Source organism: Urocitellus parryii, chromosome 2 (assembly GCF_045843805.1).
Source record: "Urocitellus parryii isolate mUroPar1 chromosome 2, mUroPar1.hap1, whole genome shotgun sequence".
Taxonomy (NCBI): Eukaryota; Metazoa; Chordata; class Mammalia; order Rodentia; family Sciuridae; genus Urocitellus; species Urocitellus parryii.
In genome coordinates this window covers 219,015,506-219,036,418 of record NC_135532.1, presented here as the reverse complement: position 1 = coordinate 219,036,418, position 20,913 = coordinate 219,015,506, and the positions used below count along the sequence as shown (strand labels likewise).

Below are 20,913 nucleotides of genomic sequence, written 5' to 3'. Positions count from 1 at the left end.
GATCTCAAGACAAGGTCCGTGGGCCCCACTTCCAACAGCAGGTGTCCCTATAAGACACACAGAGGAGACACCATGTGAAGATGAGGCCAACTAGAGTGATGTGGCCCCAACCAAGGGACACATGAGGCCACCCACAACTGAGGAAGAGGGAAGGCCCTCCCCTGGAGCCTCTGGAGGGAGCTTGGCTCTGCGGTTCTTTGACTTCAGACTTCTAGCCTCCAGAACGGAGAGGCAATACCTTCCTGTGGTTTCAGGCTACCCAGTTTGTGGTAATTTGTTACAGCAGCTGCAGGAAACGAATCCCTTTCCCTGCTGGGAAAAAATGGTACAAGCAGTCCCTGTGCCCCCCATGGTCCTCCTCTAGAGATTATGTAGTTGGTGATGAAACCCATCTTTTGGGACTGGGTCTCCATTTCCCAGTACAATCTCCCCCACCCCCAACACTACACCTGCTAGTTGGAGGGTAGAGGGACCAGGAAGAAGACATGCCAACCCAGGGGAGAGAGGAGTCTCCTAGGGAAGAGCAAGAAGGCCCTTGACACAAGCAGCCTCTTGATCTCGCCCTTCTCCGTTTTCAGAACCATGGGTTTCATAAACCTGTGCTCTGTATAAGTCACCCCACCTGTGGTATTTGGTTGTTTTTTTTTTTTTTAAGAGAGAAAGATTTATTTTTATTTTTATTTTTTTTAGTTTTCGGAGGACACAACATCTTTGTTTGTATGTGGGGCTGAGGATGGAACCCGCGAGCGCGCTGCCGCTTGAGCCACATCCCCAGCCCAGACTCTGCCACTTTCTATTGCCCTATACTGACTTGCCCACTCCTGCTACGTGCCTGGCCCCTAAGCATCTGAGCTTATGACTACCGTGTGCCCTTCAGGGAGTGTTCTCCCCGGCTCTATGCTAGTTACTCTAATGTCCTATAATTTTGTCATAACAGTTCTGCTTAAAATCTTGTAAACTGCACATTCAGGCCCCAAAGCCTTTCTGGGACATGGCCTGCGTTCTCTTCTGTCATTTCGGCTTGGCCCACTCTGGATAGGGGCCCACCCAAAGAGGTGAAATTCTCAGTCCTGTGGAAGGTCTTGATTCTTCTGAACCATGGACACAGAAGCCCACCAGGTGTCCCTTGACACCTATCATCAGGTGCGCAGACACCGAGCCCTCCCCACCAGCCTGTCAGGGTGTCTGGGGGAGTGTGGCCTCTCTAGTCTGAAGCCAGATGACTGCATCGTGCCTGGGGTTCACAGGAGTGAGGTGGGGTGGGTGGGAAGGCCACCGTCTCTCCTGTGAGGTCCCGTCTTCACTTGTGGTCATGGAAGGTTCTGAGGTGGACCTGGCACAGCCTCACTTGGAGACCTTCCCTGGGACACCAGCCCACTTGCCACTGCGGCCCACAGAAGCCCCCCTGGGCTGCAGTGCCACTCACACTGACCCCAGAGGCCTCCCGACAGCAGTGCCAGGCTCTGCTTTTGCTCACACTTGCCTTTCTGGAAGGCTGTGAGTTATTTTTCTTGGGGGACCGCGATTCTGCAGACCCCATGGGCTCCCACTCCCAGTAAAGATCATCTTTAAAAAAATTGTGAAAACCAGCTGACTATGACCCTCGTGTCCAGTCAGGCCTCCGCAGGGCCTTGGCCCTGTCTCCAGAGAGCCTGGCTTGTGCAGAGTGTAGTCTTAGAAACCTCACAGCGACCCACTCTGGTCCCGCAGGGGGGCTGCTGCTTGCTCCGTCCCTGTGCTCAGGGACCTCACCAACTGGTAGGAAGGAGCCTCTGTGCCTCTCACTGCAAAGTCCTAAGGAGCCCAGGTGGGTGGGATCGTGGCCAACGGTACCTGCAGCCATCTTCGGAGGATGGAGGGGGAGCAGTAGAGGCTGCCAATGTCCCTGTGTTCCTAAGAGAGCCAGCAGGCCAGCTCTAGCTGATCAGAGCAAAGGACTCAAGTGCCGGGTCGGCAGCAGCCGTGATGCAGCTCTGGGTGGAGCGTGGGAGGGCAGGAGGCTAGAATAGCAGGCCAGCCTGGGGGCCTCCTCTCGGGCCAGGTCCCTGAGCCCTAGCACCGTGTGACAAGACTGAAAAATCACATTGCAAAGTCACGCCTTCAGCCTTCTCAGGCTTCTCACGTGCTCTCCAAGCCGCCCGGCCAGCTGGACTGAGGCAGCCCGGCCCACGACGTGGGTGAGAAGCAGGAGGGATCGGGTCCCCTGCCATGAGGTTCCCTGTGGAAGGCCTCACCCTACTACCTCAGAGCGTGACTGTGCTGGGGGACAGGCCCTCAACGAGGTGATTACAGAGGCCTGGGGTCACATCATTCATGTGACTGGCGTCTTTGCAGGAGAGGAGATGAGGTCCACAGACGCACACGGGGACGTCCATGTGAGGGCACAGGGCCAGACGCTACTTACAAGCCAAGGAGAGGGGCCCAGAAGGAACCAACCCTGCCGACACCCTGATCCTGGACTTCCCGTCTAAGAATTGTGGAAAAATAAGTGTCTGTCACTTAGGCCACCTCGTCGGCAAGTTTTGTCATGGCCACCCTCGCAATCTCGCCCGGTCCCCAGGAGGAGGTGAAGGGAAGAAAGGACTTGGGTCCCTGGGTGGGCTCTATGGGGCCAGCAGCTGGACACATGGCCCCAGGAGGAGAGGTGGCAGCCGCTGGCACCCAGCTGGAGTGCAGAGAACTGGCCTGTGTGGGGGCTCCCTCAGCCCTCAAGCAGGAGCTGGACGGGAGGACGTTGCAGCTGGCCAACAGGGTCCCAGGCAAGGAAGGCAGAGAGGTGACGGTGCCCCTGAGAGAGGTGTGGCCCCACCAAACAGAGAGAGGTCGAGAGCCAGGGCTGGCAGGAGAGGGGAACTGGTGCAGGGCCGGTGCCTGGACTGCGTCACACAGCCCCAGATGGTGGTCAGGGGACGTGGGAGCTGAGGAGGGGCTGGGGGAGGCTGACCTGGGCAACAGCCAGTGGCCACTCCCGCTGCCTGCCCGCTCTCCCTCCTCAGGCCCTGCCCTGAGATCAGTCCTCAGGCAGTGACTGTCAGGGGCTGGAGTCTAACTACCTCGGCTCCCTCTCCCTGTGGGCTCCATAACTCTGGGGCAGGGGCCATCCAGGCTCCAGAGTCCCGGGGACTGAGCATGAGCCGCCGTGCAGTAGCCCATAGAGGCAGACTCTTCCTCCCTGCTCATTTCCCTCTCCCCACCATGTTTCAGTTCAACTAAACAACTGCCCCTGAACTCCAAGCTCAGGGTCTGTAACTGGAGTTTAAGGAAACATAACAGGTGCATCTGGACCCAGGGATGGAGAGCTGGGACCAGGAGGCCTGGCGCTGGCCTTTCTGCCCCAGTTCTGGGCCTGGGGAAGAAAGGGGGGCCTCTGGGACCACACACTGAGGAGGTCTTGAAGTTGCCAAAGTGTCACATCATGAAGTCCCAACCCCACCACCCCGGCTGCTGGCGATGGGTCCTTATTTTATCTGATGAGTCTGGCCTGGGAGAGGAGGGGGTTAGGGCTGGGATCTGGAATGACCCCCAGAGTCTCTTGGTGACGGCCTGGTTCCCACCACAGCAAGGTTCAGAGGCGGGGCTTTAGGCAGTGAGTGGATCCCAGGGACCCTGACCTCATCAGTGGATCAGCCCATGGACCAGTCCATTGATGGGTGAATGGAGCCGATGGAGGAGGCGCTCACTGGGGAGGGGTTTGCCTGACCCCGGCCCTTCCTCTCTTTCTTCCCCTGCAGCTTCCTAGCTCCCCTGAGGGGACGGCTTTCCTTGGCTGCGCCTTTCCCCCATGACATTTCTGCCTTCAGGCCAGCTGCCTGTGGCTGCATCCTCTGACCCGATGAGCCAGAATGAATCTCTCCTCCTCTAAAAGTCCTTGTCAGGTATTTTGGTCACAGTGACAGACACGGAGGGTAAACTGCCAGGTCGGGGTCATGGCTGCCCGAGGGCCGGTGCTACCCAGGCACAGGGCCTGTCTCGACGTGGAAGCGAGGCGTGAGTTCGGGGTCAGCTCCCGGCACTCTGCTGGGTGAACGCCCGGACTCCTTGGTGCCAGCCCCTCTATGCACCAGGACACCCTGGCAGAGGGGAGGCTGGGCAGTCACCGGGGCTCACGGTGGATCCCACCATGCTCGCCCTCCCCGAGCCCGAAGAGGGTTGCTGTCCCCTGGTCTCTCCGAGAGCTGCTCAGCCCCAGCCACCGTCAGAGCCCTGGAACGGTCACCATCATGGCCACGATGGCCTTTTCTGATTTTCTTTGATTTGCCCACTCTGGCCCTGGCCAGGGTCACATGACTAGCGTCACTGGGACCTTCATGATTTTTCCAAAGCACAAATCCTCTTACCTTCTCTCAGGGAAAGGGGTTCCATCTCCAGCACCACAAATAAAATAAAAATTTAAAAAGTGAGGACTTTCAACGCCACCGGTTCTCTCTCCCCAGGCTCGGAGGCCTCATGGGCAGCGTCCAGCCACACTCTGAGCAGCTCTCTCCCGTGCAGCTCCATGCTGCAGCAGAAGCTCCCAGCACGCTCCTCCCCAGGAGCCCGTGGGATGGCTGCCCCCTTGGCAGAACCACTTCCAGCTCCTCAGGGGTGAGGCTCTCCTACGGACTCCATCCAGATGCTAAGCTGTTGCTTCCCTACCCTCCTTGGTCTCAGGAGTAACAGGGATGCTCATGAGATTGTGATTTGGAAGAAAGAAAGAAAGGAAGGTACGAATGAAGGAAGGAAGGAAGGAAGGATGGTTCACAACTCGGAGTCTTCATGTGCACACGGGAGCAAGGAGTCTGTCCAGCTGAAAGTCCTGATTGCCACAGTCTCTGTCTGTGGTGACGCGGGGAGGAGAAATCAGCAGCCACACCCTAGTGATGCCATGTTCTACGCTGCACAATGTGGCTGCAGACTTAGCTGCCCCGGGACCTGGCGCCCACCTCCGACCAAATACCAGCACTTGTCCTCTAACATCTCTTAGTTAACCCAGCAAAGAGAGAACAGAGGACGAGCCCTCTGGGTCCCTCTGCAGGAGACTGAGCTCCTCTGACCATCTGTATGTACCCACTAAACAGCAGCAGGAGGAGGAGGTGTTCCACTCCATCCAAATTATTCTTTGCTGCATTTGGACTCTTGGAGTGTCACTTTGATAGTGATACTTCGGTGACTGGAGCATCCCCTCTGAAACATGCAGATATCCCCAAATCACCTCCATTGGCCGATCAAACACTGTTCTGTTCACTCACTCCAAGCTGATTTCTATCATGGAACATGTAGTCCTTCCCTGAGCATCGCCAGCAGGGTCCGGGTTCAGCAACTGGACTCTGCTTAGGTTTGACTCCTAGATCTGCCACCTCTCTGATGAGTGACCATAGGCAAGTGGCTCTACCTCACTGGACCTCAGCATCCTCAACAGTAGAAGGAGAAGCATGCACACGAGACTCCCCCTCACTGGGTTAGTAATCTGCTTAATCCCTTAAACCAGTCCCTGACCACAGTTAAGTGCTCAGGGGTCAGTTCTTCTCTGGTTATTGCCATTATTCATAGCTGGTGTGCAGACTTCATAGAGAAGCTGGATTCCAAGTCCACGATCTGGAATCCAGGCAATTCCCCAACACCCTGCACCTGCCGGCTTCATGAGCAGGTTCTGGAGAGGATGCTCAAGAACTGGCACCTGTGAGGAAGCCCCTCTGAGGCTTCAGGCTCCTCTGGACCCTGTGCCAGGCAAGGGATGCCCCCTCCCCGGCCAGCTGCCTCCCAGGCCCAGGTGGTACTACTCACGGAGGTGGTGCGCGTAGCGGAGGTGGAATGCGTCGCAACCGTGCACATGATGGTACAGCGTCTTCTCAATCAGGTCCTGTGGCTCGTAGCCTGTCAGCTCGGTCACCCTGGGGGAGGACGGCAGCTCTGTGAGTCACTCTGCTCTGCAGATTGCCTTTCATTTAAACTAATATTGGTTTTGCCAACTAATCAAGTGCTAAAAGGCTCAGGGGGGAAATGTTGATTTTGGAAACTGAGAGTGATCTTTTTTACAAGAAGCAAATCTTTGAAGTCTCGCCCAGTGCAGGATGTAGCACTATTTGTGAGCAGGAATGTTCTGAAACCCCTGGCTCAAAGTGTGTTTGGGATGGCTTAGGACTGCGGGCTTTTTCAGGGGTGAGCTTATCTGAGGGTACATGGGAGTGAACTTTGATACCGACATGGGGAGAAAGAGGCTATGATGAGAGCAATCCTCTGTTTCATGCAGAGATCACGTTTTGCATTTTGTGGACGGGCACTTGGGTTGCTTAAATCTCCACTCCATGCTGGACACTCCTAATGGACACAGTTGATCTCTGGGACCCTGCAGTTGGGTGATTCCTACTAATGGGAATTATGGAAAATTGCAGATGTTTAAGCCTCGTATCACTAGAGGATTATCTCAGACCGCCCAGGAGCAGTGGAACATCTGAGGATATTGTGACTAGAGGGCAGACCCGAAGCTCTCCATAGAAATGGGAGCCTCTATCCAGTGCCTGTGGGACTCCACCCCTCTTTATTCCGTCAAGCCCTGGGCAGATTAATTTCCCATTCCAGCTCTTTGAAGAACAGTAGCTGTCAGCATCCAAGACCACCTCCGCACTGACGGCCTGGGGTGGCTCTGTCTGTAGGTGAAACTGCGTGTGGCAACGGTTGGGTTCCCCAGCTGCAGCCCCCGAGCTGGGAGCTGTGCCTTTAGAGGGGGTGGCCCTAGCCAGTGTTGCGGTGACAGATATGCAGAGACAGATGAAAGAGGAGGACAGGAAGAGATTCCAAAGGCCGTGAGACTATGGTGAGAATCAGTCCTGGGGGCAGCAGTGAGGAGGGAGCACCCAGGAAGGCCAGGGCACCCGGGAGGGCCTGGGCTAGGGACCTACTAGCCAGGGTATGAAATATGTAAAATATGAGCTGCAAATTAAACTGGGCAATGACCTCACGACCATTCTCGAGCCCGCTTCCCCTTCTGCTGAGCTCTGCTGGGGCTTTGGGTGGTAAATCTCTGGAAGCCTCTGGGTTCCCAGGAGGGGCTCCCAATTTGTTGTGCACATCCCCAAGGTGTTCCTACAAGGTGGGAAAGGAACGGGGCTTGAGGCAGAGAAAGGAGACTTTATTGCCTCCAGTCTGATCATTCAGGGTTCAAGGGACTTGTCTAAGGGCCACCTAGAACTTCAAGCCCCATCGGAGTCAAACTCCACGTGGCAGGAAATTGAGATGTCTGGCTTCCCCCAGAAAGAAAAACAGACATCTCCACAGCGCGGGATGAAAGAGGCTTCTGAGCCTCCTCGACGTCAAATTATAGAACAAGGGCCCTGAACGTGTAAATGAATCAGAAACACATGTATTGAGTTTCTCATCAAAGTACATACTGGCTTTAAAAATTACAGGGAAGGGGAAGGGCTTGGCAAGATGCCCTCCTGGTTTTTTCCAAACCTCTAGTGTCTGAAGACCTGTCACAAGGATCTGCCAAACCCCAAACATCGCTGGGTTCACCCATCCTTAGCAAAAGCTCCAGCTACAGTTTCAAAATGAAGTGCCACAAACCCCTAGGTACCAAATGTCAGGTTATGCTGAGTTCAGTTTTGCCTGGGACCATCCTGGGTAGCATGCCAGAGGGCCCCCTGAAGCCTACCACCCTTGCTCCTGTGACTTGGAGCCACTGGGCCTCTGGCCAAGCCCTTGCTGTGGCTCCTGGGGTTTGGACCAGAAGCTGATGCCTCCACCCAGCCTGGCCACTGCTGTCCCCCCAGTCCTGGGCCAGCCCAAGCCACTATGCCCTGGCCCAGAGGCCTTTCAAAAACCATAGGAATTGCAACCAAAGCAAGACCACAGTGACCATGAGGGATTCTCCAGTGCTCTTTGGCCACTGAAGCCCTCCTCCATGAAGGAGTTTAGAAAAGCCTTAGGCTTCACTAGAAGCTTCCTGATACTTAGCAGGAAGTATTGCAGGGCTTAGGTGGGGACAGGAAGTCTCCTTTGAGTTTTTTTTTTTCTGGGCGGGGGAGAGGGGTACTGGGGATTGAACTCAGGGGCACTCGACACATCCCCAGCCCAATTTTTTGTGTTTTATTTAGAGACAAGGTCTCATGGAGTTGCTTAGCACCTCACTAAATTGCTGAGGCTGGTTTTGAACTCACGATCCTCTTGCCTCTGCCTCCAGAGCCACTGGGATTAGAGGTGTGCACCACTGCACCCAGCCTTTGAGATCTTTACCCTTTTTCTCTGGTTTCTCCAGGGGTGCAGCCCTTACAGGGAGGTTCACAGGCCCTCACTGGTACCCCACAGGCCGTATCTGAGGAACTCGTCAGGAAGCAGCCTGTCTTCCAGCTAACCACCTGCACCCTTTGCTGGAAGACCCTCTGCATTTCACAGTGGTGTGGGCTGAACAACTTGAAAAGACTCCACATCTTCCCTCTGGGACACCCCTTCTTTCCTCTTCTAGAGAATTCACTGGATCTCAGGGTGGTTTTTGTTTGTTTGTTTGTTTGTTTTTAATTGTCTGAGAAATATTAGGAGGCAAAACAAGGGAGAAAGTAGTTGGATCCTCCTGAGTTCCCTCGGTAATGACCTTGGACAGCCAATTTCCAGCCTGCTTTCAGAAGTGATTCCTAAATTGGGAAAGAAGTCTCCCATCACTGCATGGCCCACTGCAGGAGGCAGCTGGCCTGGCCTCCTCCCCACAGGGGCTCCTTCTGCAGGGCAGGAAGAGAGCATTTGTCACCCTTGGGCCACCCTCAAAGGTGTCATCAGCTCCCCCAAAGAGTCCTAGTTGCCCTTGGCTTGCAGTTTCTGTGACAATAATGGTGACTCTCTCACACCACCTCTTGCTGCTCCTCTGTCTTGGATGGTTCTGAGATACAATCATGGTAAGCTCAAGTCATTTCTGTCTCTACCTCCTGCCCCTACCTAGCTGTGTCTTTTAAAAGTAAAAAAGTAAGAATAACAAGTAGTAGCCAGGCACAGTAGTGCACACCTGTGATCACAACTACTCAGACAGCTGAAGCAGGAGGATTTCTTGAACTTCTGGTTCAAGGTCAGCCTGAACAACATAGAAAGACCCTGTTTCAACAACAACAAAAAAAAAAAAATGGGGGGAATATAACCAGTAAATCCTAGCTTCAGGACACACAGGAACCAAAATGGATATATCCCCTCTCCTAGAAATCTCAGCCGCATATGCCAAGTTAAAAGAAGGATCTGACAGCTCATTCCTGCCTGCACAGTCCAGGAATCTATGGGATGAAAAACAAGGTGGCCTTGCAGGCAACTGAGGCTCTGGGTTTGCAGCTGAGGCTCTGAGTTTTCTGTTTCTCATCTCTCATCTATTTTCATCCTTCTCTAGTCTTGTGGTAGCCAGTGCATGGACAGGTCTCTCATTTTGCAGATAAGAAAATGGAAGAGGCCCCACAAGCCAAAGCCTCAAGACCATACATGAGCAAGAACATCTCATTATCCCCCACAAAAATACAGTTATTACTTGCAAAAATAAATTTCAGTTAAAAAAATAATAAAAAGTACAAAGACTTTGAGGCCAGCAGCCTGCCCTGGGAGAGACCTGTGGCCGCTCTAGCACAGCCTCCAGAGACAAGAATTGGTGTGCCTCTGCCTCACTCACGCTCCCTTTCCCCAGCCCAGACACAGGCCGGGCACTGGCTGAGCTCTGGTCAAGTGTTCCCCCAGGGAAGGCGACCTCTCTGCTCCCAGCCTCCAATCTGCCATGGCTGTGGGGGATCTGAGGGCTTCTCACCCTGCTCAGTGTGGAAACCCATGGGTTTTAAAATCCTACCGGCTTGGCGGAGAGACGAGACATAATTCTGATGTTGTGGGCCTTCAGAAAAGGATAACTTGTGCCCACAACACATATTCCCATTCCAAACTCCGCTGAAATGATTCAAATATAACTTAATTCATTAAAATAAGTCCCAGAGTCCAAAGCTGAATTAATTCTTTCCATTCATGACTAGATTTCACTAAATCCCTTTCTAATCCACATTCTTAGTAGGACTTATTCCTTGTTATAGTTTGGCTTAACATCGCGGAGCTCTCTGGGGCCAATTTCTATCATCGGTATCTTCCAGAATGTCACAGCAGTGCTGTTGGCAGGTGCCACAACTCACCTGGAATCCAGGAATATCAGCTTCAGATCGAGGCTGGCCCTGAACATGAACATGTTACTGTGCAGCTTGATCTCTGTGATGGCACTGGGAGGCAGCGACTGGCCCACCGCCACCAACCCCACGATCTGGTAACAGGAGTCGTATAGAGACATGTCCAGCATGTACTGCCTGATCTTCAAGTAGCCGCTGCAGTGGATGACCTGGGGGAGCAGAGGGCAGGTCAGCTGGCCGTGGCACCCACTCCTCCTGACTCCTTTCATGGAACGTCCCCAACCCAGGTTCTACCGAGTATGTGGCCAATATGCTGACAGATGCCTTTCTTAGCAGACAGTGTCACAGTAAAATATAAGGGCTGTCTTATTCTGTCAACCATGAGTAAGGAATGTCACAAATTAGGACTCTCTGACATAGGATGAGTTTATATATAAGGAACCCACTGAGAGTCGTACTTAGAGAACACAGCAAGACCTTCTTAGAAGACAGCCATTTGTTTCACGAATGCTCGCTTCAGTAATTAAAATGCTTCCCACCTTCCTTTGGGACTGAATTTGACCTCTGCATCACCTGACATGCTCCTACACTCCAGTAAATTAAGAATCCTTTCAATAGATTTTTTTTAAATCTTCATTTTTATGTCTTTTAATTTCATGTATTTTAATTCAAGATCTTAATAATCAACAAGTCAGAGTGGCTATCTAGAAGCCTTCCAGTTAGAGCCAAAGTCCATGTAGGCAAGAACGCACCAAGTTCAAACAGGAACCTCTGTACCACCTGGAGCCTGATGAGTAGAAGCCTTTATGCCAGTTAAAGTCAGTAACAGGCTGGGGCATAGCTCTGCAGGGTATAGCTTGCCTGGCCTGCACGAGACTCTGGGATCCAGGATGGCAAAAACATATTAAGTCAGTAAAATCGTGCTGGAATCACAATCATCGTAACTGCAGTGGTACAGACTAACATCCTTAGCCTTCAAGTTCTCTGTTCAAAAACCCTTTCTCCAGGATCCCTCAAGGTATTCATCGTCTGTAGAGCTGGAAGAAATCTCCAAATCCTTATAGTCTATTCTCCCATTTTACTGAGCAGGGAAGTGAGGACAAGATAGACAGGTGATGTTCTGCTGCAGATTAGACAGCTGGACCGTCAATAAGCAGCAGAAACAAGTCAAGAGCCAAGTCTCCTGAAGAATGTCTCCGGGAGAGGCCGGGCTGGTGGCTGCCCATCCTGGCCCAATGCAGCTTAGAGCCTGGGACAATTAAAAACCAAGGGAGCAGGGGTTGGGGGAGCAGCTCAGTGGTAGAGCTCTTGTCTCTCGGTGGCAGGCCCTGGGCTCCATCCCTAGTAGGGCAAAAATAAAATAAAACAGATCAAATGAGGGGGTCGAGGCCCAAGGGAAGAGCTCAGAGTGGGGTGGCCGAGGAGGGCCAAGGGGAAGGGTCAGCCTGGAATGGGGAAGGCACTGGGAGGAGCTGGGGGGAAGGAAGACCCTGGGATGGGAGGGGCTGGGAGGGGCTGGGAGGGGCTGGGAGGGGTGTTCCAGAAAGAGAGGACAAAGGCACAGGTGCCTCTTCTTCTCCCCACCCTCCTCCCTCCTCTTCAAAGGAACAAATGTTTTTAGAAAAGCTTCCTAGCTGTCTCCAACTGCAGAGTGACTGATGGCTGTGACCTCTCAGGGAGGACAGCAGAGACGATCCTGGAGGCAGTGGGGAGCTCAGAGAGAGGACCGAGGGTAACAGGCTCCTGGGCACAGCAGACTTCCTTAACCCACCTCAGCTACCTCTGACATTGTGAAACGACACTGCCAGCCAGCCCTGCAGGTCACCTGCTCCTAGGCGCTGGAATTAGCCAGAACAAGCGACCTGTCTGGAAGACGGATGAGGCCAAGGAGGAGCAGGGGCTGGGCATGGAGGTCCCGGCTCCACAAGGCTCACCATCCCTCTCCCTCTCTGCTCCCTTCCTTGAGTACACGAGGAGGACAGCCACCCTCCTGTCCAAGGGCTGGGGTGACTGAATTCACCAGACGTGGTACCTCAGAGCAAAGCCCTACTTGGCACCTAAGAATGGACCCTGTTATCACTGTCAAGCTCATGATCACCAGCCCTGGATGATGGAACATTCCAGGGTAAGAGTGACATCTCTGTGCTCTGAGTACTCACTATGGCCTGGGACCTTGCCCAGGAATCCTCAACAAATGTGGATCCTCAACAGGGGCAGCTGCTACTGTGGGACTGTCCAGCATGCAAAGTGGAACTTGTGGGCACCAGGGCAAAAGTCTAACCTGAGCCACAGCCACTTCTGGTCTCATGGGACGAAAGCCAGCCAGGCTGGACTATCCCTCTAAAGCACCAGCCCTTACGTCCCTTACGTGGGCCCCAGAAGCAGCCATGAGCCAGTCACTGGAGACTTCTGCCCTGGTGGGGATGACACGTTCGGTTCCGAGGCTTCCCTTCTGCAGACATCCTTGAGTATGAGGCGGAATACCAAGTACCCAGTGCAGAGCACGGCCAGCTCTCCGTCCCCCCAGGGCCCTTCATACCTTGTATCCACTGCACGTCAGGCCCGCGTTTCTTTTTGCCAGGACGCACTTCATTCGGAGGAAGAAGGACCTCTCTATCTCGTACTCTGAAAGCAGGAGCGAGGTTCCATGGGCCACGGTCCCACCTGCTTCCCATCTGCCCCACACAGCATCATGAAATTCCCAGGGCCACAGTCAGAGGCCTGCTCCTCTGTGCCCCGACCCTGACCCTGAGACCTTGCTAAGGTCTGGGTGAGGAGGGGAGAGACTGGCCCTGTCCTGGTGTGGCTTCCACAGGCCCCAAAAGAGAGCAGCTCAAATCTCAGCCACAGCCTGGAGGCCAGCCTGGAGTCAAGGGCTGGGCCTGGCAGAGCTCCACCGGCCACCGTCACCTCCTAGAGGCCACAGAGTGGCTTGGCATCGGGAGAACTTCCTAGCAGTCTTGGGGTGGGTGCCTGAGATACCATGAAGGCCCAGAAGAGTCTGACTCCCCTCAGGTAGCAGATGCTAAGTGTCAGTCACAGCGCAGGCTCTTTCCCTGGCAGAGGGGCGGCCACGCATACCTCCTGCCAGCTGCACTGTGGGCGCTGGGTGCCGAAAACCACGGTGGCCAGAGCAAAGCTTTAGCCCTCATTTCTGGCCCTGGAAGGAGCAGCTTTGTCTCCACCTCCCCAGGGAACCCCTCACAGCTTAGCTAAGCCAGACCTTCCTTTCCTTTCTTTGAAAGGCCCTGTGCATAGATCTCTGTTCTCACTCTTGCAAACATACAGGAGTCCTCCTCCGCTTTAAAGGACACCAGCCCTCGGAGACAGCAATAGAGAAAGGCCACACCTCCCAGTGAGGGGCTGTCACTCCACTCTAAATAGACATTTGTTGGACGTTAATAAGTTTAGCTATTTATTTATTTTGTAAATAAATACAAGGCCCTCACACATGCTAGGCCAGTCTCTAGCACTGTGCTACATTGCTAACCCTTTTCCATTTTGAAACAGGGTTTCCCTAAGTTGCTGAGGCTGCCCTTAAACTTGTGATCCTCCTGCCTCAGCCTCCTGAGAGGCTGAGATTACAGGCATGCACCATTGTGCCTGGTGATAAATTTATCATTAAAAAAGGATTGGGCCGGGCATGGAGGCGCATACCTGTAATCCCAGCGGTTTTGGAGGCTGAGGCAGGAGAATTGTGAGTTCAAAGCCAGCCTCAGCCACTGTGATACATTAAGCAACTCAGTGAGACCCTGTCTCTAAATAAAATACAAAATGGGGCTGAGATGTGGCTCAGTGGTCGAGTGCCCCTGAGTTCAATCTCCAGTACCAAAAAATAAATAAATAAATAAATAAAAGGCTGGAGTGGAGCAAGGTCCTCCAGTGTCCCTGAGGGCACTGCCTCATGGAAGTCTGGGAATCGACTCAGAGGCCTCCTTGGTTCCCCCAGCTGGACAGGCTATGTGCTTTACCCACAGTCCTCCTGTCTGAACCAGACAGATGTCACTGAGGTGTGGAAGCTCACGTCTCAAAAGAACCACCTGGTCCTACTCATCTGGGGGGAGGGCGCACCTCTCACACATTTCACCATAAAACAATGGGGTTCCATCCAGGCAGAAAATCTGTGAGTGAGAAGAGCACCGTGTGCACCCCTGGGCTGGCGCTGCAGGGAGTCAGCACGGGACCCTAGGCCCCCAGCTTGTTGCCTCTCCTCTAGGCCCGCCCTCCACCTCAGCCTGGAACCCCACAGAAACGGGAGTAGACGGGCCTCACTGTCCCCCCAGCTGCACTTACTTCCATTCCTTCAACACTCTTCCAGAGGCTAAAACACAGGAAGGGGAACATGAAACCCAGGGCAGTAGCACAAGGCCACTCACTGCCAGGCAGGGGGAACCCTGTGCCGTGTTTTAAGCCACAACATGGTGTTCTGAGGAATTCTCTAGGACTCCTGCTGTCTGTGTCCAGCTTTGAAAACACGCCACAGTGGAAGAATTAGTCACTGTTGTTGGGAATGACTCTCGGCATCATTTTTTCATGTTGATTTAGACGCCATCCCATCCCAACAACTATCACAGGCTGTAGTTAGAGTCGGGGCCCGTCTTGTCTCAGAAGCTGGCACACCAGACTCTCTCCTTGGAAAGGAACAGAGAGATCAACTGCTGCTGGACAACTGAGCATGCGCTTCTGTGGTCCCTCCTCCGAGCCTGAGGGTAATCTTCCCCAGGAGGGAGCAATAAGAATGAAAGCCATATTTCTCCTCCATGGCTAAATGTCCTCACCACTTTGAAGTCTTTTATTTGCATTTTGTTCCACTGGGGAATTGGGGCCCCATTGGGTACTATAGTCTGAGGCATAAGTGAGACCCATTAGCCTGCTGGCCTCTTTGAGCTGTCCACGAAGTTAAGAGGCCAGGGTCCCGGGAAAACTTCTGTGTCTTCCCAGCATTTGTTATAATTTTTTGATGCCCAGGGCTTCTTAACTGATTTGTGCTATGGCAAAAAAAAAAAAAAAAAAACAAAACTCAGACCCCTGCTCAGAGTAACACTTTTAAATGCATAAAATAAAATGCATATAGTTACAAAACAAACCAACTATGTAGGAAAGTAGTTATCCCAGTATTTAAACACATAGTGGCACACCCTGAACATGGATGTAAGTGTGCTATTTTATCACTACATTACATAACAAGGTTCAGTGGTGGGTCTCATGACTTCCAGAATTTTGCAGTAGCCACGAGCATAAATGATATGTTGAAATGTCCACCATGGCTACAAGGTAACATGAAAATAGCAAAGCCACTGTCCTCCTGCTCTCAGGATGGTTTACAGTCTGTGGTCCTAGCAAAGGAACGGCTGTCCCCCAGGGGAATTTCAGGTGTAGTTTCCCCCAGGCAGTTTCACAGCCCCCTGGGCTGTATCCTCAGAAGCTGCAGCCCAGGTCTAGACCCGTGAGGCTGCAACCTGCAATTCTAAATCACGAGCACCTTCGACCCCAGCAGCACTGAATAGTCTTTGGCAGTAATAGGGGCTGGTTTAAATAATCTGGTTTAAAAGACAGAGGCCAAAATGCACCTCCCACTTGATGGGGCCAAGTGTTGCCCTGGTAACCCCTAGACCTTGGCAGGTGTGGTAAGCCAAGCCCTGGGTCAGAGTTAAGAACGTGGCCTTGTTTACTTTCACCTGGAGGAACTACCTTGGAGCAGGTGATGGTGAAGAGGCGGGTGGGCGGTGAGGACAGCTGTCATCTCGTCGTGGTCGGATGGATGGATGTACTCATAAATACTGTTGCCCGTGAGCTCCACCTGCAGGGGTGGGAGGGACAGAAATGTCACCATCTCTCCAGGGTTGGCACCAGGGGAAAGTGCAGGGTGTGCCACATGCTCACACCCTGCTGGGGTCAGGACTGGAGTCTGCCCACCACCCACACCTGCGTCAAACGTGGCACCTTTGCCTCCCCACAGCCCAGCTCTGAACTGCCTTCCATGCCTGAGAAGCCAGAGGGCCGGGCCTGAGCTCAGAGCCCGGGAGGCCCGAGCAGGAAGGAACACCCTGGAGGGGCCTTGGAGGGGCCTTGGAGGGGCCTGGGCAGCGTCCTTCAGACAGAGACAGCTCAAAATGGACTCCAACTCTCTGGGCTCTGTCCTGCACCCCCACTCACATGCTGCCTGCCTGAGACAGCCACTACGGCCCTACTGGGCTCCCTCCCAGAGCCGCGTCCACTCCACCTCTCAGAGCTGACCAAGGGACCACGGGAGGCTCTACTCTGACAAAGCCCCTTTCTTCAGCAGCTCTGAACCGTGTGCCTCAGGCACTGCCAGGCCTCTCTCACATTGCCAGAAATGTGTCTCTGGCCTTCCTGGTCCAAGATGACTGTGCAAATTCTACAGCTCTGGCCCAAGGGTGCGGCTGTGTCTCTGTGTGTGACCTGCAGGAGGGATTGGGGCCACTCCAGCCAGCCACATGACGTGGTGGTTATTTCCTGGGGTTGCTACCTCAACACCAGGGTAACGCCTCCTTCCAGACACGCCCCACAGGGGGGCCCCACGGCAGCCCTCCAGCCACGTCTGTGTCGGCCTGGACCTGGCTCTGCAGGAATGGGTGGTTCCAGAAAAACCCTGCTACTGGGATATTTGCACAGAGGGCCCTGGGGGTCCAGTTCCTGGCTGCGAGCACCTTTAGAATGTTCTCCCAAGCACGGATGCCACTCAGTGATATGCTATTGAGTCCTGGAGACCTGTACCCCTTCACAGATGGGCAAAGGCACAGAAAGTTCCAGAAACAGCCACCAGGGCAGCCTTCTGAGCTCTGGGGCGCAGTCCTGTTTTCAAGGCTCCTAGTAGTAGAGTTGGGAGTGACAGATAAGGACAGTTGTCAGTGTATCCCAGTATTGTTTGGAGGAGCATCAGGAAGAATGACGGTAATTTCAACGCAGCCAGTGGGAACCCCAAAGCCCAGCTGAAATAGTGCCCTTGGGAGGCAAAGGAGCTTGAGTGGGTCGGAAGAACCTTCACAGCCCTGCCCAAGGGAGGGGTGACCCTAGGGAGCACAAGGAGGCTGTGGCCGTCCTGTGTCTGGCCAGGCACATTTGGAGACTACCTGCTGTCCGTCAGAGGGCCATCTACAGAGGGGCAGCCCTGCAGGTGCCATGTGCCATGTCCCACAGCAGCATAAGGCCAGCCAAGTGGCTCAGTGAGAAGTTCTCCCGGGAGCCTCTGCCTCAGCTCTTCACTTGGAACCAAAGGGCCCTGGAGAGGTGAAGTAATGTATCCCACCCTCCCAGCCAATTCTCCTAATCTGTCAAGATGTGGCAAACTGCCTTCTTTATTCAGAAGAGATTGTTTCTGGTCTGCTAAGTAATTTCATCCCCTCAGAAGGCCTGCATGGCTCCACTCTCGGCATTGTTCCTGGAGCATCTCCTTCGAATATGAGGCAAGCAGAGCACAGAGAGAATCCTGTTACAGACATCCCCCTGTCACCTCCTCACAGCCACCTCCCGAATCTGGGCCTCTGCGATCGACCTCAATGGAGATTGGCCCATGTGAAAAACGTTTACGTCACTTTGTTGGGAAAAGAGAGAGAGAGAGAGAGAGAGAGAGAGAGAGAGAGGAACCTTCTTCTTTCAAGTCATTCCTGTTACCCCTTAAAAAGTTTTAAATAAACCAGCAACATTTAAGCCAGCCACATGAGACAGAGCAGTCTCCTTTATCCTGACGGCAGCTATGGGGCACATTACAGAGTGCTATCAAAATGGGGAGTTTCGAGCTAAACACTAAAGGAGCTGGGTTTTTAAAATCATTATTTCAATGGCTTATTATAAATGTGTTTATTTATATATTTATTCTGGGGGCTGGAGGCTGAACCCAGGACCTCAAGCATGCTAGACAAGCACTGTGCCATTGAGGTCCAGCTTATTTTAAAATAATTATAATAATAATAATGTTTTAGTATTGGCCTGTAATGGATACCCTTATCCATGTTTTAAGGGAAAAAAAATGATCATTCTGGTTTTCCTGAAATTCTTTTTGAGAGAAAAAATAGTACTTTGCAGGGCTGGGTTGTAGCTCAGTGGCAGAGCACATGCCTAGCAAGTGTGAGGCCCTGGGATCGATCCTCAGCACCACATAGAAGTAAATACATAAAGATATTCTATCCATTTACAACAAAAATTTAAAAAAATAGTACTTTACTAACGTCTCTGTTGAGAAACACCTTCAGGGACTTGCAGGAAAACTTGTATCTCTACTGATTAGGGGTGGGATTTGTGTTTTAATCCCCAAATCTTTTCATCTATTTCCAAAGTTCCTGTTCTCATCAGAGATTGGAGAACCAGGAGGGTCAAGAGGCAGGGAAGGAGGGCTTGATTTTCTGAGTTCTTGGGTCCATTATAAAATGGACAGGAAAACACTAAGACTGTCTAGGAAGTAAAACAGCCTTCAAATAAAGGAAATGTTTTTACAGAACAAATTCTGGAATGATAAAACAGTGCTGACCTTAACTCAAAATTATGGTTGACATGTGTTTCCTGTATTTATTTATCTATTCATGCTTTTCAATGCCGGAAGAAATGTGACTACCTTGCAGGAAAAAAAAAAAAAAATGTGTGTGTGTGTGTTTGTGTGTGTGTGTGTGTGTGTGTCTGTCTGTCTGTCTGTCTGTCTGTCCAGAGAAGGAGAGAGAGTTGTTGCCATAAAACTCCCTGGACTCGTACATCAGACTTATTAAAACAGAACTTCGATGTGATCCCTTATTATTTGTAGAACCCTGCTAACTACAAAATGAATGACTTTTCTACTAAGAGCTTTTTTATGTTTTGCTGAATAGCTTTTCCTCCTGCCAAGAAAACTGCCTATGATAAATACAACACTAAAAGGGTATATTCTGTGGGGAAGGGCAGAGTCACTCGGCACTGGGGAAATGCACATTACTCTGTTTTGGGTGTTTTGCTGAGTATGGTAAATTGAGCATTTAAAAATAAGATGGTTTGGGTTTCAGGGTTCAAGTTATGTCAACAAACATAAAACATCGTCCTTTCTCTTTATTTCAAAAGTGAAAGAATTTGGTCTTGTGCCTCTAACCTACACGGTTGCTGTTTGTATGATTGTGTTTCTGGTATCAATCTCAAATATTACATTTTTCTTTATGTGTCTCATAAACAGCTATTTTATATGAAAATGTATACTAGTAACCTCAATGTTATATAACATGGAACTTTGGTAAGGAAATCTGAACCACAAGGATATTTAAAACTATATATAGCAGCTATACAGGGATTGTTTTTGCTTAAATATAAGTAAAATAATTACAATAATAAGAACAAAAAAGGAATCAAATCCGTTGGCAAATATTCAGTGAATGTTATGGATAAGAGTGCTTCCCGGCACTACTTTTTCCAACATATTAAAATATGTCTGTATGTTTTTGTGCCTGCAAACCTGACAGAATCCCCAGGTTGGATGCATCTGTTTTCTAATGCTCGGCCTCTGGACTAGGTGGACAAACTAACTGTACTTTCTGCTTATCTCTGCCGTTTTTAATACCACAGTTTAACAACAATGACCTCTTGTTTACTAGCTTAAGATTTTTTTTAAAAATACACTCTGTTATAAGACGTAGATTTTTTTAAAATTCCAATACTGGTATTAAAAAAGTTTAATGAATCCTTTTTAAGCCTGGTGCAGCGGCATATGCCTACAATCCCAGCTACTTGAGAGAATGAGGTAAGTTCGAGGGCAGACTGAGCAACTAAGCAAGACTTGCCTCAAAATAAAATAAACATGGTCTGGGGGTATAGCTTAGTGGTAGAGCACTTGCCTAGTATGGAAGAGACTCTGGTTCCATCTCCAGCATTTAAAAGGAGAAAAAAAAAAGGCTTTGGGTTTGAAGAATATAAAGAATCATTTTTACATCCTCAAATGTATAATTCAGGTATTTAGATAGTACAGATCAAAAGCAGGACAAAACAGAACAATTCCCTTCTGCTGTGAATTTTCACACGATTATGGCAGAACTGATGGGGGAAGGTATGTTCCTGTGACCCTCTACCAAGGAGTGTAACCTTGACTTAACATGAACCTCACTTAATGAGATAATGTCACGGAGAGTAATTGAAAGTTCTAGGAACACAGACGAGCACCATGTAAATATAAGCTATTATTACAATTGCTATTCACCAGAAAACCTTTTAAAGCATTACTCTGTCTACTGGGTAAAATTTTACTAATATTTTTGTGTACAAGCTGGGGATTGAACCCAGGGCCTGGCGCACGGTAGGCAAGAACTCTACTACTGAGTTCTATCCCCAGTCCGTAAGCCTATTTTATTAAGGTTTTTGGTTTGTTATCTTTGTCCAATTCTTTGCTAATAATGAAAATAACCTAAAGGGTGCAAAACATTTTTTAAAAGAGTAGTTGGGTATTTGACATCCTATTCAATACTTTATTTTACTGTTTAAGTAAAGAAGACAGAAAAAAATACACATTGCAATTCTACCTAGATTTCCTTCTGTGGAGTTAATCATGAACAGAAGGCAGATCTAAGAGAAAAGTTTGTTGTTGCTTATTTAAACAGTTCACTGTGGAACACTCCCCAGCCACTGACCAGGGGCTCACACTGGCATTAAAGTGTTTTTGTAGCTGCAGACGGAGGCTAACACAACTCCACCGAGAAATCAGAAAAAAATCAGTTGCCCTACATGATCAACTTGACTTATCTTTTTTACAATTGTCCTTTCATAGGCAACAAAGAAACTAAAGGAATCTCTACAATTTGCTTAGAAAATGGTCATACCTGGACTTTCTTCCCTTTTAAAA

At 51.1% G+C, this 20,913-nt stretch overlaps 1 protein-coding gene across 1 annotated transcript in view; it reads right to left on the bottom strand.

The window, feature by feature from the left end:
• Sim2 (SIM bHLH transcription factor 2) overlaps window positions 1-20,913 on the bottom strand; it is a 46,899-nt gene that overhangs the window by 10,564 nt on the left and 15,422 nt on the right. Inside the window, exons 4-7 of the mRNA XM_077795395.1 lie at window positions 15,798-15,906; window positions 12,646-12,731; window positions 10,116-10,315; window positions 5,764-5,870 (exon numbers count right to left, since the gene is read on the bottom strand). Of these exons, the coding sequence (XP_077651521.1) occupies window positions 5,764-5,870; window positions 10,116-10,315; window positions 12,646-12,731; window positions 15,798-15,906 (502 nt within the window). The remainder of the gene's footprint in view (window positions 1-5,763; window positions 5,871-10,115; window positions 10,316-12,645; window positions 12,732-15,797; window positions 15,907-20,913) is intronic.